At 43.5% G+C, this 16,542-nt stretch overlaps 1 protein-coding gene across 2 annotated transcripts in view; it reads right to left on the bottom strand.

The window, feature by feature from the left end:
* The window catches only part of LOC124032106 (voltage-dependent L-type calcium channel subunit alpha-1D-like), a 50,093-nt gene that overhangs the window by 16,409 nt on the left and 17,142 nt on the right, over window positions 1-16,542 (bottom strand). For both annotated transcript variants that reach the window (XM_046344214.1, XM_046344215.1), the window contains exons 3-16: window positions 14,177-14,282; window positions 8,769-8,908; window positions 8,526-8,671; window positions 8,119-8,271; window positions 7,648-7,844; window positions 6,849-6,952; window positions 6,597-6,739; window positions 6,422-6,487; window positions 4,512-4,578; window positions 4,397-4,423; window positions 4,085-4,245; window positions 3,650-3,875; window positions 3,040-3,247; window positions 2,800-2,920 (exon numbers count right to left, since the gene is read on the bottom strand). In XM_046344214.1, the coding sequence (XP_046200170.1) occupies window positions 2,800-2,920; window positions 3,040-3,247; window positions 3,650-3,875; window positions 4,085-4,245; window positions 4,397-4,423; window positions 4,512-4,578; window positions 6,422-6,487; window positions 6,597-6,739; window positions 6,849-6,952; window positions 7,648-7,844; window positions 8,119-8,271; window positions 8,526-8,671; window positions 8,769-8,908; window positions 14,177-14,282 (1,865 nt within the window). The remainder of the gene's footprint in view (window positions 1-2,799; window positions 2,921-3,039; window positions 3,248-3,649; window positions 3,876-4,084; window positions 4,246-4,396; window positions 4,424-4,511; window positions 4,579-6,421; window positions 6,488-6,596; window positions 6,740-6,848; window positions 6,953-7,647; window positions 7,845-8,118; window positions 8,272-8,525; window positions 8,672-8,768; window positions 8,909-14,176; window positions 14,283-16,542) is intronic.

The raw sequence follows: 16,542 nt of genomic DNA, 5'->3' as shown, positions 1-16,542 counted from the left end.
TACCCATCTGTCTATCGCCTCCTTTGAATTCCATGCTGTCACAGTTACTAGCCCTTTCAAGCTTAACATCCTTATCATTTATCGCCCTCCAGGTTCCCTCGGAGAGTTCATCAATGAGCTTGATGCCTTGATAAGCTCCTTTCCTGAGGACGGCTCACCTCTCACAGTTCTGGGCGACTTTAACCTCCCCACGTCTACCTTTGACTCTTTCCTCTCTGCCTCCTTCTTTCCACTCCTCTCCTCTTTTGACCTCACCCTCTCACCTTCCCCCCTACTCACAAGGCAGGCAATACGCTCGACCTCATCTTTACTAGATGCTGTTCTTCCACTAACCTCATTGCAACTCCCCTCCAAGTCTCCGACCACTGCCTTGTATCCTTTTCCCTCTCGCTCTCATCCAACACCTCCCACACTGCCCCTACTCGGATGGTATCGCGCCGTCCCAACCTTCGCTCTCTCTCCCCGCTACTCTCTCCTCTTCCATCCTATCATCTCTTCCCTCCGCTCAAACCTTCTCCCACCTATCTCCTGATTCTGCCTCCTCAACCCTCCTCTCCTCCCTCTCTGCATCCCTTGACTCTCTATGTCCCCTATCCTCCAGGCCGGCTCGGTCCTCCCCTCCCGCTCCGTGGCTCGATGACTCATTGCGAGCTCACAGAACAGGGCTCCGGGCAGCCGAGCGGAAATGGAGGAAAACTCGCCTCCCTGCGGACCTGGCATCCTTTCACTCCCTCCTCTCTACATTTTCCTCCTCTGTCTCTGCTGCTAAAGCCACTTTCTACCACGCTAAATTCCAAGCATCTGCCTCTAACCCTAGGAAGCTCTTTGCCACCTTCTCCTCCCTCCTGAATCCTCCGCCCCCTCCCCCCCCCTCCTCCCTCTCTGCAGATGACTTCGTCAACCATTTTGAAAAGAAGGTCGACGACATCCGATCCTCGTTTGCTAAGTCAAACGACACCGCTGGTTCTGCTCACACTGCCCTACCCTGTGCTCTGACCTCTTTCTCCCCTCTCTCTCCAGATGAAATCTCGCGTCTTGTGACGGCCGGCCGCCCAACAACCTGCCCGCTTGACCCTATCCCCTCCTCTCTTCTCCAGACCATTTCCGGAGACCTTCTCCCTTACCTCACCTCGCTCATCAACTCATCCCTGACCGTTGGCTACGTCCCTTCCGTCTTCAAGAGAGCGAGAGTTGCACCCCTTCTGAAAAAACCTACACTCGATCCCTCCGATGTCAACAATTACAGACCAGTATCCCTTCTTTCTTTTCTCTCCAAAACTCTTGAACGTGCCGTCCTTGGCCAGCTCTCCCGCTATCTCTCTCTGAATGACCTTCTTGATCCAAATCAGTCAGGTTTCAAGACTAGTCATTCAACTGAGACTGCTCTCCTCTGTATCACGGAGGCGCTCCGCACTGCTAAAGCTAACTCTCTCTCCTCTGCTCTCATCCTTCTAGATCTATCGGCTGCCTTCGATACTGTGAACCATCAGATCCTCCTCTCCACCCTCTCCGAGTTGGGCATCTCCGGCGCGGCCCACGCTTGGATTGCGTCCTACCTGACAGGTCGCTCCTACCAGGTGGCGTGGCGAGAATCTGTCTCCTCACCACGCGCTCTCACCACTGGTGTCCCCCAGGGCTCTGTTCTTGGCCCTCTCCTATTCTCGCTATACACCAAGTCACTTGGCTCTGTCATAACCTCACATGGTCTCTCTTATCATTGCTATGCAGACGACACACAATTAATCTTCTCCTTTCCCCCTTCTGATGACCAGGTGGCGACCGCATCTCTGCATGTCTGGCAGACATATCAGTGTGGATGACGGATCACCACCTCAAGCTGAACCTCGGCAAGACGGAGCTGCTCTTCCTCCCGGGGAAGGACTGCCCGTTCCATGATCTCGCCATCACGGTTGACAACTCCATTGTGTCCTCCTCCCAGAGCGCCAAGAACCTTGGCGTGATCCTGGACAACACCCTGTCGTTCTCAACTAACATCAAGGCGGTGGCCCGTTCCTGTAGGTTCATGCTCTACAACATCCGCAGAGTACGACCCTGCCTCACACAGGAAGCGGCGCAGGTCCTAATCCAGGCACTTGTCATCTCCCGTCTGGATTACTGCAACTCGCTGTTGGCTGGGCTCCCTGCCTGTGCCATTAAACCCTTCAACTCATCCAGAACGCCGCAGCCCGTCTGGTGTTCAACCTTCCCAAGTTCTCTCACGTCACCCCGCTCCTCCGTTCTCTCCACTGGCTTCCAGTTGAAGCTCGCATCCGCTACAAGAACATGGTGCTTGCCTACGGAGCTGTGAGGGGAACGGCACCTCAGTACCTCCAGGCTCTGATCAGGCCCTACACCCAAACAAGGGCACTGCGTTCATCCACCTCTGGCCTGCTCGCCTCCCTACCACTGAGGAAGTACAGCTCCCGCTCAGCCCAGTCAAAACTGTTCGCTGCCCAGGCCCCCCAATGGTGGAACAAACTCCCTCACGACGCCAGGACAGCGGAGTCAATCACCACCTTCCGGAGACACCTGAAACCCCACCTCTTTAAGGAATACCTAGGATAGGTTAAGTAATCCCTCTCACCCCACCCCCCCCTAAGTTTTAGATGCACTATTGTTAAGTGACTGTCCCACTGGATTTGTAAGTCGCTCTGGATAAGAGCGTCTGCTAAATGACTTAAATGTAAATGTAAATGTTCTAGAGTACCTCTTAATAGAGGCTTGTGTACATTACATGGCTTTGTACAAATGTGGATTATGGAATAACCAACACTCTGTCTTGGTAAACAGAAAGGATACAGTTACCGACAACAAAGAGGGAGACAAAGTAGATGCACACGATCATCTGTGGGAAGACTGGCCCGCCATAAGCCATGATCCCATCATACATCACTGCATTCCAGTCCTCTCCTGTAAGGATCTACAGAGGAAAAAGGTAGAGAGAGAGAGAGAGGGAGAGACAGACAGAAAGAGGGGGTCTGTAAGGAAAAGCACATGCAATGTGATTGTAGTGTGAAGAGTATTAGAAGTATAAGTCACCTGGAAGCAGGTGAGCAGGGCCTGGGGGAAAGTGTCAAACGTGCTCCTCTTCATCTGAGTCTCATCAAAGTTGAATTTGCCCCCAAACAGCTGCATACCCAGCAGGGAGAAGATGATTAGAAAGAGGAAGAGCAGGAGCAGTAGAGAGCAGATAGCCTTCATGGAGTTGAGCAGTGAATTGACCAGGTTTGACAGGGCTGCCCAGTGCCTAAACAGGAGACAGATGGTTTCAGTGTATGAGGGTAAAGAATCAAGGTATGCAGTACCCTTCCATATGGAATTCATGCATGCAAAGCATTTAATCAATTGCAGAGAGTGACATTTCAGAGAGTTCCTTCAGAAGTACATTTGATTTGCATAGCAGCGTATTCTGGAAAGATCTGGGACCAGTCTAGCAAGACAACACACACATATCTGGGACCAAGCTAGCAAGACAACATACACAGATCTGGGACCAAGCTAGCAAGACGACACAAACAGATCTGGGACCAAGTTAGCAAGATGACACAAACAGATATGAGACCAAACTAGCAAGATGGCACAAACAGATCTGGAATCAAGCTAGCAAGACAGTACAAACAGATCTGGAACCAGGCCAGCAGTTACCTACCGTGTCACTTTGAACACCCTGAGCAGGCGGACACAGCGCAGCACAGAGATGCCGATGGGAGGGATGATCTGCAACTCAACCAGAACCGTCTCCAGGATGCCACCACACACCACAAAGCAGTCGAAGCGGTTAAACAGAGCCAAGAAGTGGATCTGGAAACCGAAACTGTACATCTTCAACAGCATCTCCAGCGTGAACAACATCAAGAGGATCTTATTGGCCCGTTCTGAAGGAAAGACAGAGAAAATGAAGGTTATTTATTTATGTATTTATTTACTGTTCCTGATGTCACCATTTCAACCTGCTGAATTAGAGAAAATGACCCAGAGAAAAAGAGAGAGGGGAGGACGTAGAAATAAATACAAAATAACAGATACAAGTAGGTGAAGACAGAAAGTAGAACAGACAGATGTAGAGAAGAGAGTGGATCCTGACCCTGCATCTCGGTGAGCCACTTGGGCTGGCCGTAGTGTTCAGAGGCGCTGGCTGCTGTGTTGAGAAACACCAGAAGAAGCACCAGCCAATAGAAGTTCTGGGATTTGACTGCTACACGACAGTTTTTCCGAAAGGCATGGTTCAGTTGGCATAGCTGGTCACTGAGTGAAGAGAGAATCAGTAGACACGTTATATGAGGAGCGGAAGGGTCAGAAACAGGCTTTGTCAAACGTCTGTAGTGTAGTGTACACTTTTTCTTAAACTGAAAATAAAACATTGTGTATATTCTTAGAGGTATCCTGCTCCACTTACCAGAAACTGTTGGCCATCATTTTAGCCCTACAAAAAAGGAGGAAGAACCATTAAAATATCACCATTGATAACAATGACAAATGAACAAAAAATTAACATTTGTTTATTTCCTTACATTAGAGATGCACAGCAGCCATTGTCGTCATCTAAATATGCTCCAAATTCAGAGTCTGAATCCGATTCTGTTGAACACAGAGCCATAGATTAGATTTTCTGTTGTTGTTTTTATTAGAACCTTCATTAGTCTTACTGGGGTCCGACACATAATGAAAAAGAACAGGCAAAACACTTGAACATGAACATGTGTGTATGCATCGATCAGTTAAACATACAGTGCATTGGGAAAGTATTTTGACACCTTCACATTTTCCACATTTTGTTACCTTACAGCCTTACAGCCTCAAAATTATTATATCTTTTAAATCTCATCAATCTACACACAAAACCCTATAATGGGAAAGAGTAAAGTTTTTTTCTGCAAGTTAATACAAAAAAAAGAAATAACTATTTATTTATTTATTTTATTTCACCTTTATTTAACCAGGTAGGCAAGTTGAGAACAAGTTCTCATTTACAATTGCGACCTGGCCAAGATAAAGCAAAGCAGTTTGACACATACAACAACACAGAATACTTATGTAAATGTTATATTTCAGTTTTTATAAATTAAAAACTAAAGTGGTCTGAATGCTTTCCAAATGCGCTGTACATGTCAATACATACCCACAAAAAGTAGGTCACACAAGGGAAAGGCATTGTGCCTTTCAGGTGTTGGTTTATTCTTTATGCTTTATACTTTTTAAAAAATGTGCGGTTCTCTTGCGCTATATGAGATGGAAGGGAGTTCCATCCAATCATGGCTCTATATAATACTGTACATTTCCTTGAATTTGTTCTGGACCTAAATGTGCAGCTTTGTTCAGGGGCAGCTGCAAGTCAACTGGGTCCTTCTTTGCAGCAATTGACCATATGACTGGACAATAATCAAAATAAGATCTAACTAGAGCCTGCATGAGTTGCTTTGTGGAGTGTGGTGTCAAAAAGTAGAGTATCTCTTTATCACAGACAGTTCTCTCCCCATCTTTACAACCATTGAATCAATATGTTTTGACCATGACAGTTTACAATCTAAGGTAACACCAAGTAATTTAGTCTCCTCAACTTGCTTAACAGCCACACCATTCATCACCACTGATTCAGCTTAGGGAATGATTTGAACCAAATACAAAGCTCTTAGTTTCAGAGATGTTCAGGACCAGTTTATTACTGGCCACCCATTCTAAAACTGACTGCAACTCTTTGTTTATGGTTGTAGTGAATTCACTAGCAGTGGTTGCAGACGCATATAGAGTTGAATTATCAGCATGCATGGACACACAGGCTTTATTTAATGCCAGTGTCAGATCATTGGTAAAAATAGAAAATAGTAGAGGGCCAAGAGAGCTGCCCTGTAGTACACCCCACTTTACATGTTTAACATTCGAGAAGCTTCCATTACAGGAACCCCTCTGTGTTCTATTATATAGATAGCTCTGAATCCACAAAATGGCAGGTTGAAAAGCCATAACACATTAAAAAAATTCAACATGAGGTTATGGTCAATAATATCAAAGCACACTGAAATTTAACAGTAAAGCTCCCACAACCTTCCGTTTATCAATTTCTTTCAACCTATCATCTGTAATTTGTGTCAGTGCAGTACATGTTGAGTGCTCTTCTCTACAAGCATGCTGGAAGTCTGTAGTTAATTTGTTTACAGAGAAATAGCATTGCATTTGGTCAAACACAATTTTGGTCCAATAGTTTGCTAAGAGCTTGCAGCAAGCTGATAGCGGAATGACTTTGGCTTCCCTCCAGGCCTGAGGACAAACACTTTCCTCTAGGCACAGATTAATGATATGACAGATAGGAGTGGCTATAGAGTCAGCTACCATCCTCATTAGCTTTCCATCTAAGATTACAGAGAGTCAATTAGTACAAATACACAGACAGTAACAGTGAGAAGAGGGTGACAGGTTATCATACCTCCGTCCTCGCTGTGTTTATACCAGCCAAACTTCTTCATCATTTTCTTCTTGGCAACAGCAGCACCTTATTGGGAGACACAAAGGTTGAATATATAGGTGTGAGGCTATGTTTGTGTGTGGGTACAGTTATATGTATGTGTGTGTCTCTCTCTTATGCAGTCAGTTAACCATACGTTTGTTTCCTTCCTCATCCACATCCTCGGCCTCGATGAGCCAGTCCATGTAACCACACATATCCTCCTCCATCTGCTTCTTATTCTGGGCGTCCTGTAGCTCTCCACGAGCCACAGCCTTCTCTCTTTCCTTGGAGAACTCTCTGCACACACAGACAAGCACACACACATTATACAACCTACACTCGGACAAGGCCTTCACACACAAATCTAAAACAAGACAAACATATACACACACTTCAACTCACTCACCCACTCAACACTCCCAATACAAGGTTGAGTACGAAAAACGAGCCAAAGATGACCAGAGAGACAAAGTAGACCCAGGGCATCTCAAAGCCAATTGCATCATTCATCTGCAGGAATATATATATGAGAGAGAGAGAGAGAGAGAGAGAGAGAGAGAGAGAGTGAGAGAGAGAGAGAGAGAGAGAGAGAGAGAGAGAGAGAGAGAGAGAGAGAGAGAGAGAGAGAGAGAGAGAGAGAGAGAGAGAGAGAGAGAGAGAGAGAGAGAGAGAGAGAGAGAGAGAGAGAGAGAGAGAGAGAGAGAGAGAGAGAGAGAGAGAGAGAGAGAGAGAGAGAGAGAGAGAGAATCATTAATCAGACACTGCCCACTGGGCACAGATGTCAATTCAAGCAGTGTGCCATGTGGGTGTGTTCCATATGAAGATGGAGAATTTGATCAGAGGAGTACAGGTGTCGGATCTTAATTTGAGCCAGTTTGCTGCAGCGGGAAAATAATCCTGCAGCAACAGGAAAAGTGAATTATTATGTGGTTTAGAATATGTTTTTGTTGGGATTGATACATTTTTCATAAGGGAAGACTGACATGTCAAAGTGGAAATTACAAACTTCAGAAGCCTCAAATACACTACAAGTTAACATCCTAAAAGGAAGAAAAAAAAAAAAGACTATTTTTCCTATGTAGTGTACTAATTTGGACTAGAGTCCACAATGCCTACAGCTTTCTGGTCAAAAGTAACGCACTATAGGGAATAGGGTACCATTTATGATGAAGCCAAGAACATTTAGAAAAAGAGTCTGATGTTACCCAGTAGAGCACATCGGTCCAGCCCTCCATGGTGATACACTGGAACACAGTCAACATGGCAAAAAATATGTTGTCGAAGTTGGTGATCCCACCGTTAGGCCCCTCCCACGGTCCTCTGCACTCTGTCCCGTTGCCCACACATTCCCTCCCATTTCCAGCAAATGCACACGGTGTGGGGTCATCATCCACATTCAGTTCTGGGAGAGAGGACAACATGGGGAGGTCAATCTTCATGACAAATGTATTTGTCTTCGTAAAAAGACTAAATCCAGGCTTCCAAAGCATTAATTGATAACTAACTTCTACAGTATGTAAATAACTTGTTTCCCCCCTGTCTGTGTACAATGACTGCATGTACAATGACAGTAACATTGTTATATAGTGTTTGGATGTGTATGTACAGTATTGAGCAGTGTATATGTATATAAGTATAATTGTATCATTATTATGTTGTAAAAGTGGAGTCTGTACCTGTGCCCACGTAGAAACAGGTTTTGTGCATCCTGCCGAGGAAGAGCTCCAGGCCGATGATGGCATAGATGATGATGACAAACATGACCAGCAGACCAATGTGCAACAGAGGAACCATGGCTTTCATGATGGAGTTCAAGACAATCTGGAGACCTGGACACACACACACACACACACACACACACACACACACACACACACACACACACACACACACACACACACACACACACACACACACACACACACACACACACACACACACACACACACACACACACACACACACACACACACACACACACACACACACACACCAGAGAGGGGTTTTACTGAAACAACACACACACACAAATACAGCAGAGAGGGTTTTACTGAAACACACACAAACACACATACAAACTTACTGGGCACTCCAGACACCAGCCTAAGGGGTCGCAGCACCCTAAAGGCTCTAAGAGCTTTGACATCCAGTCCTCCTGGTTTGCCTGCTGCATGGTGGGAATCTCCAGGCTTGTGGTCAGCCGTCCCCTCAGCAACCACACTGAACAGCCTACAACAACAGCCACACAACAACCAGTCAGCACACAACAATACAGCAAAAACACCAAAAATAGAAAGTAGTGGAATAGAGACATGAGCTAGCATACCCGACGACGACGATGACAAAATCAAGCAAATTCCAGCCACTGCGGATGTAGGCGCTGGGGTGCATAACCAAGCCATAGGCCAGGATCTTAGTGAAGGTCTCAATGGTAAAGATAACTAGGAAGATGTACTCAACTTGTTCCTGCACTCACAGAGAGGAAGAAGATGGCATGGTCAAATACACATACTTCTTAATTTGTCTGTATACTGTAATCAGTCAAAAGCAAAGACAGATGTTGGGAAAATTAGGTAAAGACATTTTACAAGATGTCTGTGGAAGTTCATTATGCAGGGTTAATATGCAACTAATATCTAATGAATATATTATATGTAGGGATGTATTGTTTTAATGTTGATATACACTACCGGTCAAAGGTTTTAAAACACCTTCTCATTCAAGGGATTTTCTTTATTTTTAATATTTTCTACATTGTAGAATAAAAGTGAAGACATCAAAACTATTAAATAACACAAATAGCATATCAGAATCATGTAGTAACCCAAAAAGTCTTAAACATATTCTTCAAATAGCCACCCTTTGCTTTGATGACAGCTTTTTACACTCTTGGCATTCTCTCAACTAGCTTCACCTAGAATGCTTCTCCAACAGTTTTGAAGGAGTTCCCACATATGCTGAGCACTCATTGGCTGCTTTTTCTTCACTCTGCGGTCAGACTCATGCCAAACCATCTCAATTTGGTTGAGGTCGGGTGATTGTGGAGACCAGGTGATGCAGCAATCCATCACTCTCCTTCTTTGTAAAATAGCCCTTACACGGCCTGGAGGTGTGTAGCGGCATTGTCCTGTTGAAAAACAAAATGATAGTCCCACTAAGCCCAAAGCAGATGGGATGGCCTATCGCTGCATAATGCTGTGTTAGCCATGCTGGTTAAGTGTGCCTGAATTGTAAATACATCACAGACAGTGTCACTAGCAAAGCACCCCCAAACCATAACACCTCCTCCATGCTTTATAGTGGGAAATACACATGCAGAGGTCATGCAGAGGTCATCCATTCATCCACTCCTTGTCTCACGAAGACATGGCTGTTGAAACCAAAAATCTCTAATTTGGACTCCAGACCAAAGGACAAATTTCCACTGGTCTAATGTCCATTGCTTGTGTTTCTTGGCCCAAGCAAGTCTCTTCTTATTGTTATAGCTTGATGGTTTTTGTGACTGCACTTGAAGAAACTTTCAAAGTTCTTAAACATTTCCGGATTGACTGACCTTCATGTCTTTAAGTAATGATGGATTGTCATTTCTCTTTGCTTTTTTGAGCTGTTCTTGCCATAATATGGACTTTGTCTTTTGCCAAATAGGGCTATCTTCTGTATACCCCCCTTACCTTGTCACAACACAACTGATTGGCTCAAAATTCCACAAATGAAGACACACCTGTTAATTGAAATGCATTCCAGGTGACTATCTCATGACGCTGGTTCAGAGAATGCCAAAAATGTGCAAAGCTGTCATCAAGGTAAAGGGTGGCTACTTTGAAGACTCAAAATATATTTTGATTTGTTTAACACTTTTGTGGTTACTACATTATTCCATATGTGTTATTTCATAGTTTTGATTCTACAATGTAGAAAATAGTCTAAATTTAAAATAAAATAAACTTGAATGAGAAGGTGTTCTAAAACTATAGACCGGCAGTGTATCTACTACATGTGGGGCGGAAGGCAGGCACTGTCACGTTGATGGCATATATAGGTCAAAATTTGTGCACAGGAGTTAGAAGCCATAATAAGCCTGTCACTAGAGTGCTAGTCAGTAACCCTGGGCCAAATGCATCCTTATGCTGCTCATCTCTGGCACCACAGTCACTGGGCTTCTATGTCAGGCTGGAATAGAAAGGCAGCCAAAACCTGGCCATATCATCCTAGTCAAACAAGGTGATGTGACAGATTAGAAGGATAAGCTATAGTAGTATAATGAATACATGAAGACATAGTGTATCACTGTAGCAGAGAGGGGTGGGGGAGGATTATGGGGAAGCGTCAGACTTCAGCCTCTGTTTCCTCCCCACAAATTCTAATCCAATAAAGGGATCTACTCCAAGATCTATAAAGGGATTTAATGAGAGTACTATCCAACCACTGTCCTGCCCCACAGCCAAGCAGATGGACTACACTGACCCAGAATGATGATCTGCAAGGTTGTGTTCAGCGCCATGGCATAGATTTGACATATGCAGTGATGAAGACAGCTTGTCTGTCGAAACGATGGACATAAATATTTTTGCATCTGAGCTCCTAGAGTGTGTGGCTCTCCTTTATTTTGTTAAGTGTTCCACTCAGCTAGCCAGCACCTCGCCTAAATAGGTGTGCGTTTCTTTCACCTCTAGATAGATTTTACAAGTGTCTGGAACTCTATTGGTGAGATGAGAAGCCATTCTTTCTCGAGAAATTCCATAATTTGGTGTTTTGTTTTTGTTTTGCTGTCTCAGGCGCCGCTCCAGAATCTCCCTAAGTGTTCAATTGGGTTGAGATCTGGTGACTGAGACGGCCATGGCATATGGTTTACATCCTTTTCATGCTAATCTAAACACTCAGTGACCACTCATGCCCTGTGGTGGGGCATAACCATGGTAGCCAAAATAATGGCAAAAATAATGGCCTGCCCAGCATATTTATACATGACCCTAAGCATGATGGTTTGTGTGGAAGCACCTGCTTTCAAAAAATATGCCATTTCAATATACAGTTGAAGTCGGAAGTTTACATACACTTAGGTTGGAGTCATTAAAACTCGTTTTTCAACCACTCCACAAATTTATTGTTAACAAACTATAGTTTTGGCAAGTCAGTTAGGACATCTGCTTTGTGCATGACACAAGAAATTGTTCCAACAATTGTTTACAGACAGATTATTTCACTTATAATTCACTGTATCACAATTCCAGTGGGTCAGAAGTATACATACACTATGTTGACTGTGCCTTTAAACAGCTTGGAAAATTCCAGAAAATGATGTCATGGCGTTTGAAGCATCTGATAGGCTAATTGACATCATTTGAGTCAATTGGAGGTGTACCTGTGGATTTATAACAATGCCTACCTTCAAACTCAGTGCCTCTTTGCTTGACATCAAGGGAAAGTCAAAAGAAATCAGCCAAGACCTCAGAAAAAAATGGTAGACCTCCACAAGTATGGTTCATCCTTGGGAGCAATTTCCAAACACCTGAAGGTACCACGTTCATCTGTACAAACAATAGTACGCAAGTATAAACACCATGGGACCACGCAGCCGTCAAACCGCTCAGGAAGGAGACGCGTTCTGTCTCCTAGATATGAACGTACTTTGGTGCGTAAAGTGCAAATCAATCCCAGAACAACAGCAAAGGACCTTGTGAAGATGCTGGAGGAAACAGGTACAAAAGTATCTATATCCACAGTAAAATGAGTCCCTATATCAATATAACTCGATAGGCCGCTTAGCAAGGAAGAAGCCACTGCCCCAAAACAGCCATTAAAAAAGCCAGACTACGGTTTGCAACTGCACATGGGGACAAAGATCGTACTTTTTGGAGAAACAAAAATAGAACTGTTAGGTCATAATGACCTTCGTTATGTTTGAAGGAAAAAGGGGGAGAATTGCAAGCCGAAGAACACCATCTCATGCGTGAAGCATGGGGGTGGCAGCATCTTGTTGTGGGGGTTATTTCCTACAGAAGGGACTGGGGCACTTCACAAAATAGATGGCATCATGAGGGAGGAAAAATATGTGGATATATTGAAGCAACATCTCTCAAGACATCAGTCAGGAAGTTAAAGCTTGGTCATAAATGGGTCTTCCAAATGAACAATGACCCCAAGCACACTTCCAAAGAGGTGGCAAAATGGCTTAAGGACAACAAAGTCAAGGTATTGGAGTGGCCATCACAAAGCCCGGACCTCAACCCTATTGGAAATGTGTGGGCAGAACTGAAAAGGCGTGTGCGAGCAAGGAGGCCTTACTACCCTGACTCAGTTACACCAGCTCTGTCAGGAGGAACGGGCCAAAATTCACCCAACTTATTTTGTGAAGCTTGTGGAAGGCTACCCGCAACCTTTGACCCAAGTTAAACATTTTAAAGGCAATGCTACCAAATATTAATTGAGTGTTTGTAAACTTCTGACCCACTGGGAATGTGATGAAAGAAATAAAAGCTGAAATAAATCATTCTCTCTACTATTATTCTGACATTTCATATTCTTAAAATAAAGTGGTGATGCTAACTGACCCAACACAAGGAATTCTTACTAGGATTAAATGTCTGGAATTGTGAAATTGTCTTCCCCGCCCGTGAATTGTCTTCCCCGCCCGTTTCGATAAAAAGCTGAGAGATGGGGCTGGGGAAATGTAACCGCTCTCAAATTCAGAGACAGAGCTATGGATGCATGTGTAACTGGTGTGAAATGGCTATCCAGTTAGCAGTGCACATTTGTAGTGTTTCAGTCGGTGACGTCACTCGCTCTGAGACCTTGAAGTAGTTGCTCTGCAAGTGCTGCGGTTATTATGCTTCTTGGGTGACCTTTGACAATGTGTCCCTGGTTCGAGCAAGGAAAGGGACGGAAGCAATACAGTTACATTAGTGCTGTGACCCGGATCACTCAGTTGGGCTCTGCCCAGCTGCTGAGGTTTTGTGGAGAAGGAGGAGGTCAAAGGGGGTTGAGTGTAACTGGTGTGAAATGGCTTGCTAGTTAGCGGTGCGTGCTAGTAGCGTTTCAATCGGTGACATCACTCGCTCTGAGACCTTGCAGTAGCTGTGGCTTTTGTGGAGTGATAGGTAATTATGCTTATTGGGTGACTGTTGTCGATGTCTTCAGAGGGTCCCTGGTTCAAGCCCAGGTTGGGGCAAGGAGAGGGACGGAAGCAATACTGTTACACAAGGACTGACCATCCATGATATCAGTATTATAGTTTTAACCATGTTTTGAGGCTATAAAGTATTTTGCTTGTATTTTGTTTACAAACAATGGATTAAAACAAGCTGATAGTTTGGGTTCTGATGGGGTATGACAGTTGAACTAAGTTCATGAGGCATTTATAAGTTATATTGTTCAGGAATCAATGGGTACATAGCATACATTTATAAGACAATACATGGATGTAGTAACTGCAGATTGTTGGATTTTCCCTAGACTTTTATACCACATCCCACTTCATAAAAGACCTCCAGGCTTTCCTGAAGTTGTTCAAATACTTTGAGCATTTGCTTGTGCCTGCCTAGAGTCCCAGATGGGTTTTGCACTTTTAGGAGTATTCCACTGATTCAATTGTGCCAAGTAAATTAGCTATTTCAAATACAGTATATCTGTTTGAATCAAGGTTTGGCCATTATATAGCACTCCCAATGAGCCAGCCTCTATGATCTCCCTGACTGAAACCTCAGCCTCTATATCAGCCGCCTTGCACCAACTCACCAGGTTGTGGTTGGTGGAATTGGAGTCCTCCTCTGGGAAGGGTTTAGATACACCGAGGGCCACACAGTTGGCAAAGATAGCAAGTAGAATGAAAATATCAAAAGGTCTGCAGGACCACAGTTAAGGGTAAATACTACACACCACAGTGAATGCATGATTGACTTACAGTTTTTCTCAATTGCGTACAAGGAATTTTTGGATCTGCGTTTAAACTTAACTATTGCAGAACAGCAATGATCAAATGCTCAAAATACATTTACAAAACGTCTGATAATTTCCTTCCCTTTGTACCTGACGTGAATATCTTAGACTACCTTTTGAAAAACGCTAAATACAAATGTCAACAGTAAATACAAAATTCACTGTTAGGTGTTTTGTTCACAGACATTGTCTTCATTAGAAGAGAAATGTATGCAATTGTTATCACCATTTCCAGCTATCAGTAAATACTACTGCACAAAATTCCAAATCACCTCATCAAGGTCATTCCATGAACTGTACAATGTAGGGGAAGATCTAGGCAATGGGGACTGTCTAATTTGTATGATTGTGTACAATATTGCTGACATGCAGAGAATGAATGAGATTACTTTCTAAGTATCTCTGGGTCATCAACTCTAACATTGTGACCTTCTATTATAGAGGTTTGCTTTGGTGAGGCCTCCACATTCATATCAGTTGTGTTACTCCATTGTATTCACCTTTCCTTATTTATGTTGTGGATTGTGTTTCTGTGTGCTGATGTAAAGTCTACAAAACTGTGAGCAAACCAGCCTATGTATTGAACACATGGAATTGAATTGTGATAATATCAATGAATGAATTCTGCACACAATGTGCTTATTTTTATTGATTTGATGTGTATAAAATTGTTTGGTGAAATATGCATAATAGGAGATGAATTGCCCATAATTCTGCACCTTTGGATAGTTGTACTTCCAATTTTGATCACCGTGATTTGGTGACTGCAAAGAAGATGTATTGTTCCCCTTCAGCCAGTCGCTCAGTATAACATACTATGGGGAGTTAATGACCAATCATATCCACCTCAAGAAAACTGAAATCACACCACACGGGCAATGGACGCTGAGTTCACCCTCGTAAGCTTCGCCTTTCTGGCTATAATACCGGGACTTGCATTCCTTTTCTCAATTTCTCAACGTGTCACGCAATTTACAAACACAAATACTACGATATTTGGCCCCGACTAAGGTGTCTGTTACTGTGGAGAGAGTACTTGTCCCCCTAGATGTTGTAAGTTTTGGGTATTGGTATCGATTTTTGTGTTTGCTAAAAACCCACTACTTTCTGCTCTGCTTGTGTAGCCAGTGCTTCCTTGCTTGAGTAAGATGGCCAGTGATAAGTGTAAGTTTAAAAAGTTAAAGTTTGAACCTAAAAAGTACTCTAGGGCATGTGGTTTCACAACTTACCTTCACTAGGGTAGGGGGCAGCATTCTGAGTTTTGGATGAAAAGTGTGCCCAAATTAAATTGCCTGCTACTCAGGCCCAGAAGCTAGGATATATGCATATAATTAGTAGATCTGGATAGAAAACACTAACGTTTCCAAAACAATTAAAATAAAGTCTGTGAGTATAACAGAACTGATAATGGCAGGCGGAAACCTAAGGAAAATCCAACCAGGAATTACTCTTATTTTTAAAGGCTGTTTTTCCACTGAAAGCCTATCCACCATACAAAGACGTAGGACCCAGTTCACAATATCTATGGCTTCCTCTACATGTGTCCAGTCTTTAGGCATTGTTTCAGGCTTGTACTCTGAAAAATGAGGGAGATACAGCACTTTCAATGAGAGGCCAGTGGAAATTTCCAGCCATGAGTCCTGCACGTGATCGGGAACGTGCCTTTCTAGTTTCTCCTTTTCTATTGACAAAGCTTTTGTCAGGTTGAAATATTATTTATGACAAAAACATCGTTATTTATGATTTTAAAAATTGTTTGACATGTTTCTACTAACTTTTATTGTACTTTATTGACTTTTCGTCTTGATGTTGAGAGCGCACATTGTGCCTTTGGATTTCTGAACTAAACGCACCAACAAAACGGAGGTTTTTGGACATAAAGAGGGACATTATCGAACAAAACAAACATTTATTGTCTAACATGGAGACCTGGGAGTGCCACCAGATGAAGATCATCAAAGGTAAGTGATTAATTTTAACGCTATTTCTGACTTTTGTGACACCTCTCCTTGGTTGGAAAATTGCTGTATGGTTTTTGTGGCTAGGCGCTGACCTAACATAATTGCGTTGTGTGCTTTCGCCGTAAAGCCTTTTTGAAATCTGACACAGAGCTTGCATTCAGGAGAAGTTTATCTATAAATGTATGTTAAACACTTGTATCGTTC

This window comes from Oncorhynchus gorbuscha, linkage group LG03 (assembly GCF_021184085.1).
Source record: "Oncorhynchus gorbuscha isolate QuinsamMale2020 ecotype Even-year linkage group LG03, OgorEven_v1.0, whole genome shotgun sequence".
NCBI lineage: Eukaryota > Metazoa > Chordata > Actinopteri > Salmoniformes > Salmonidae > Oncorhynchus > Oncorhynchus gorbuscha.
This window is presented reverse-complemented; position numbering and strand designations above follow the sequence as displayed.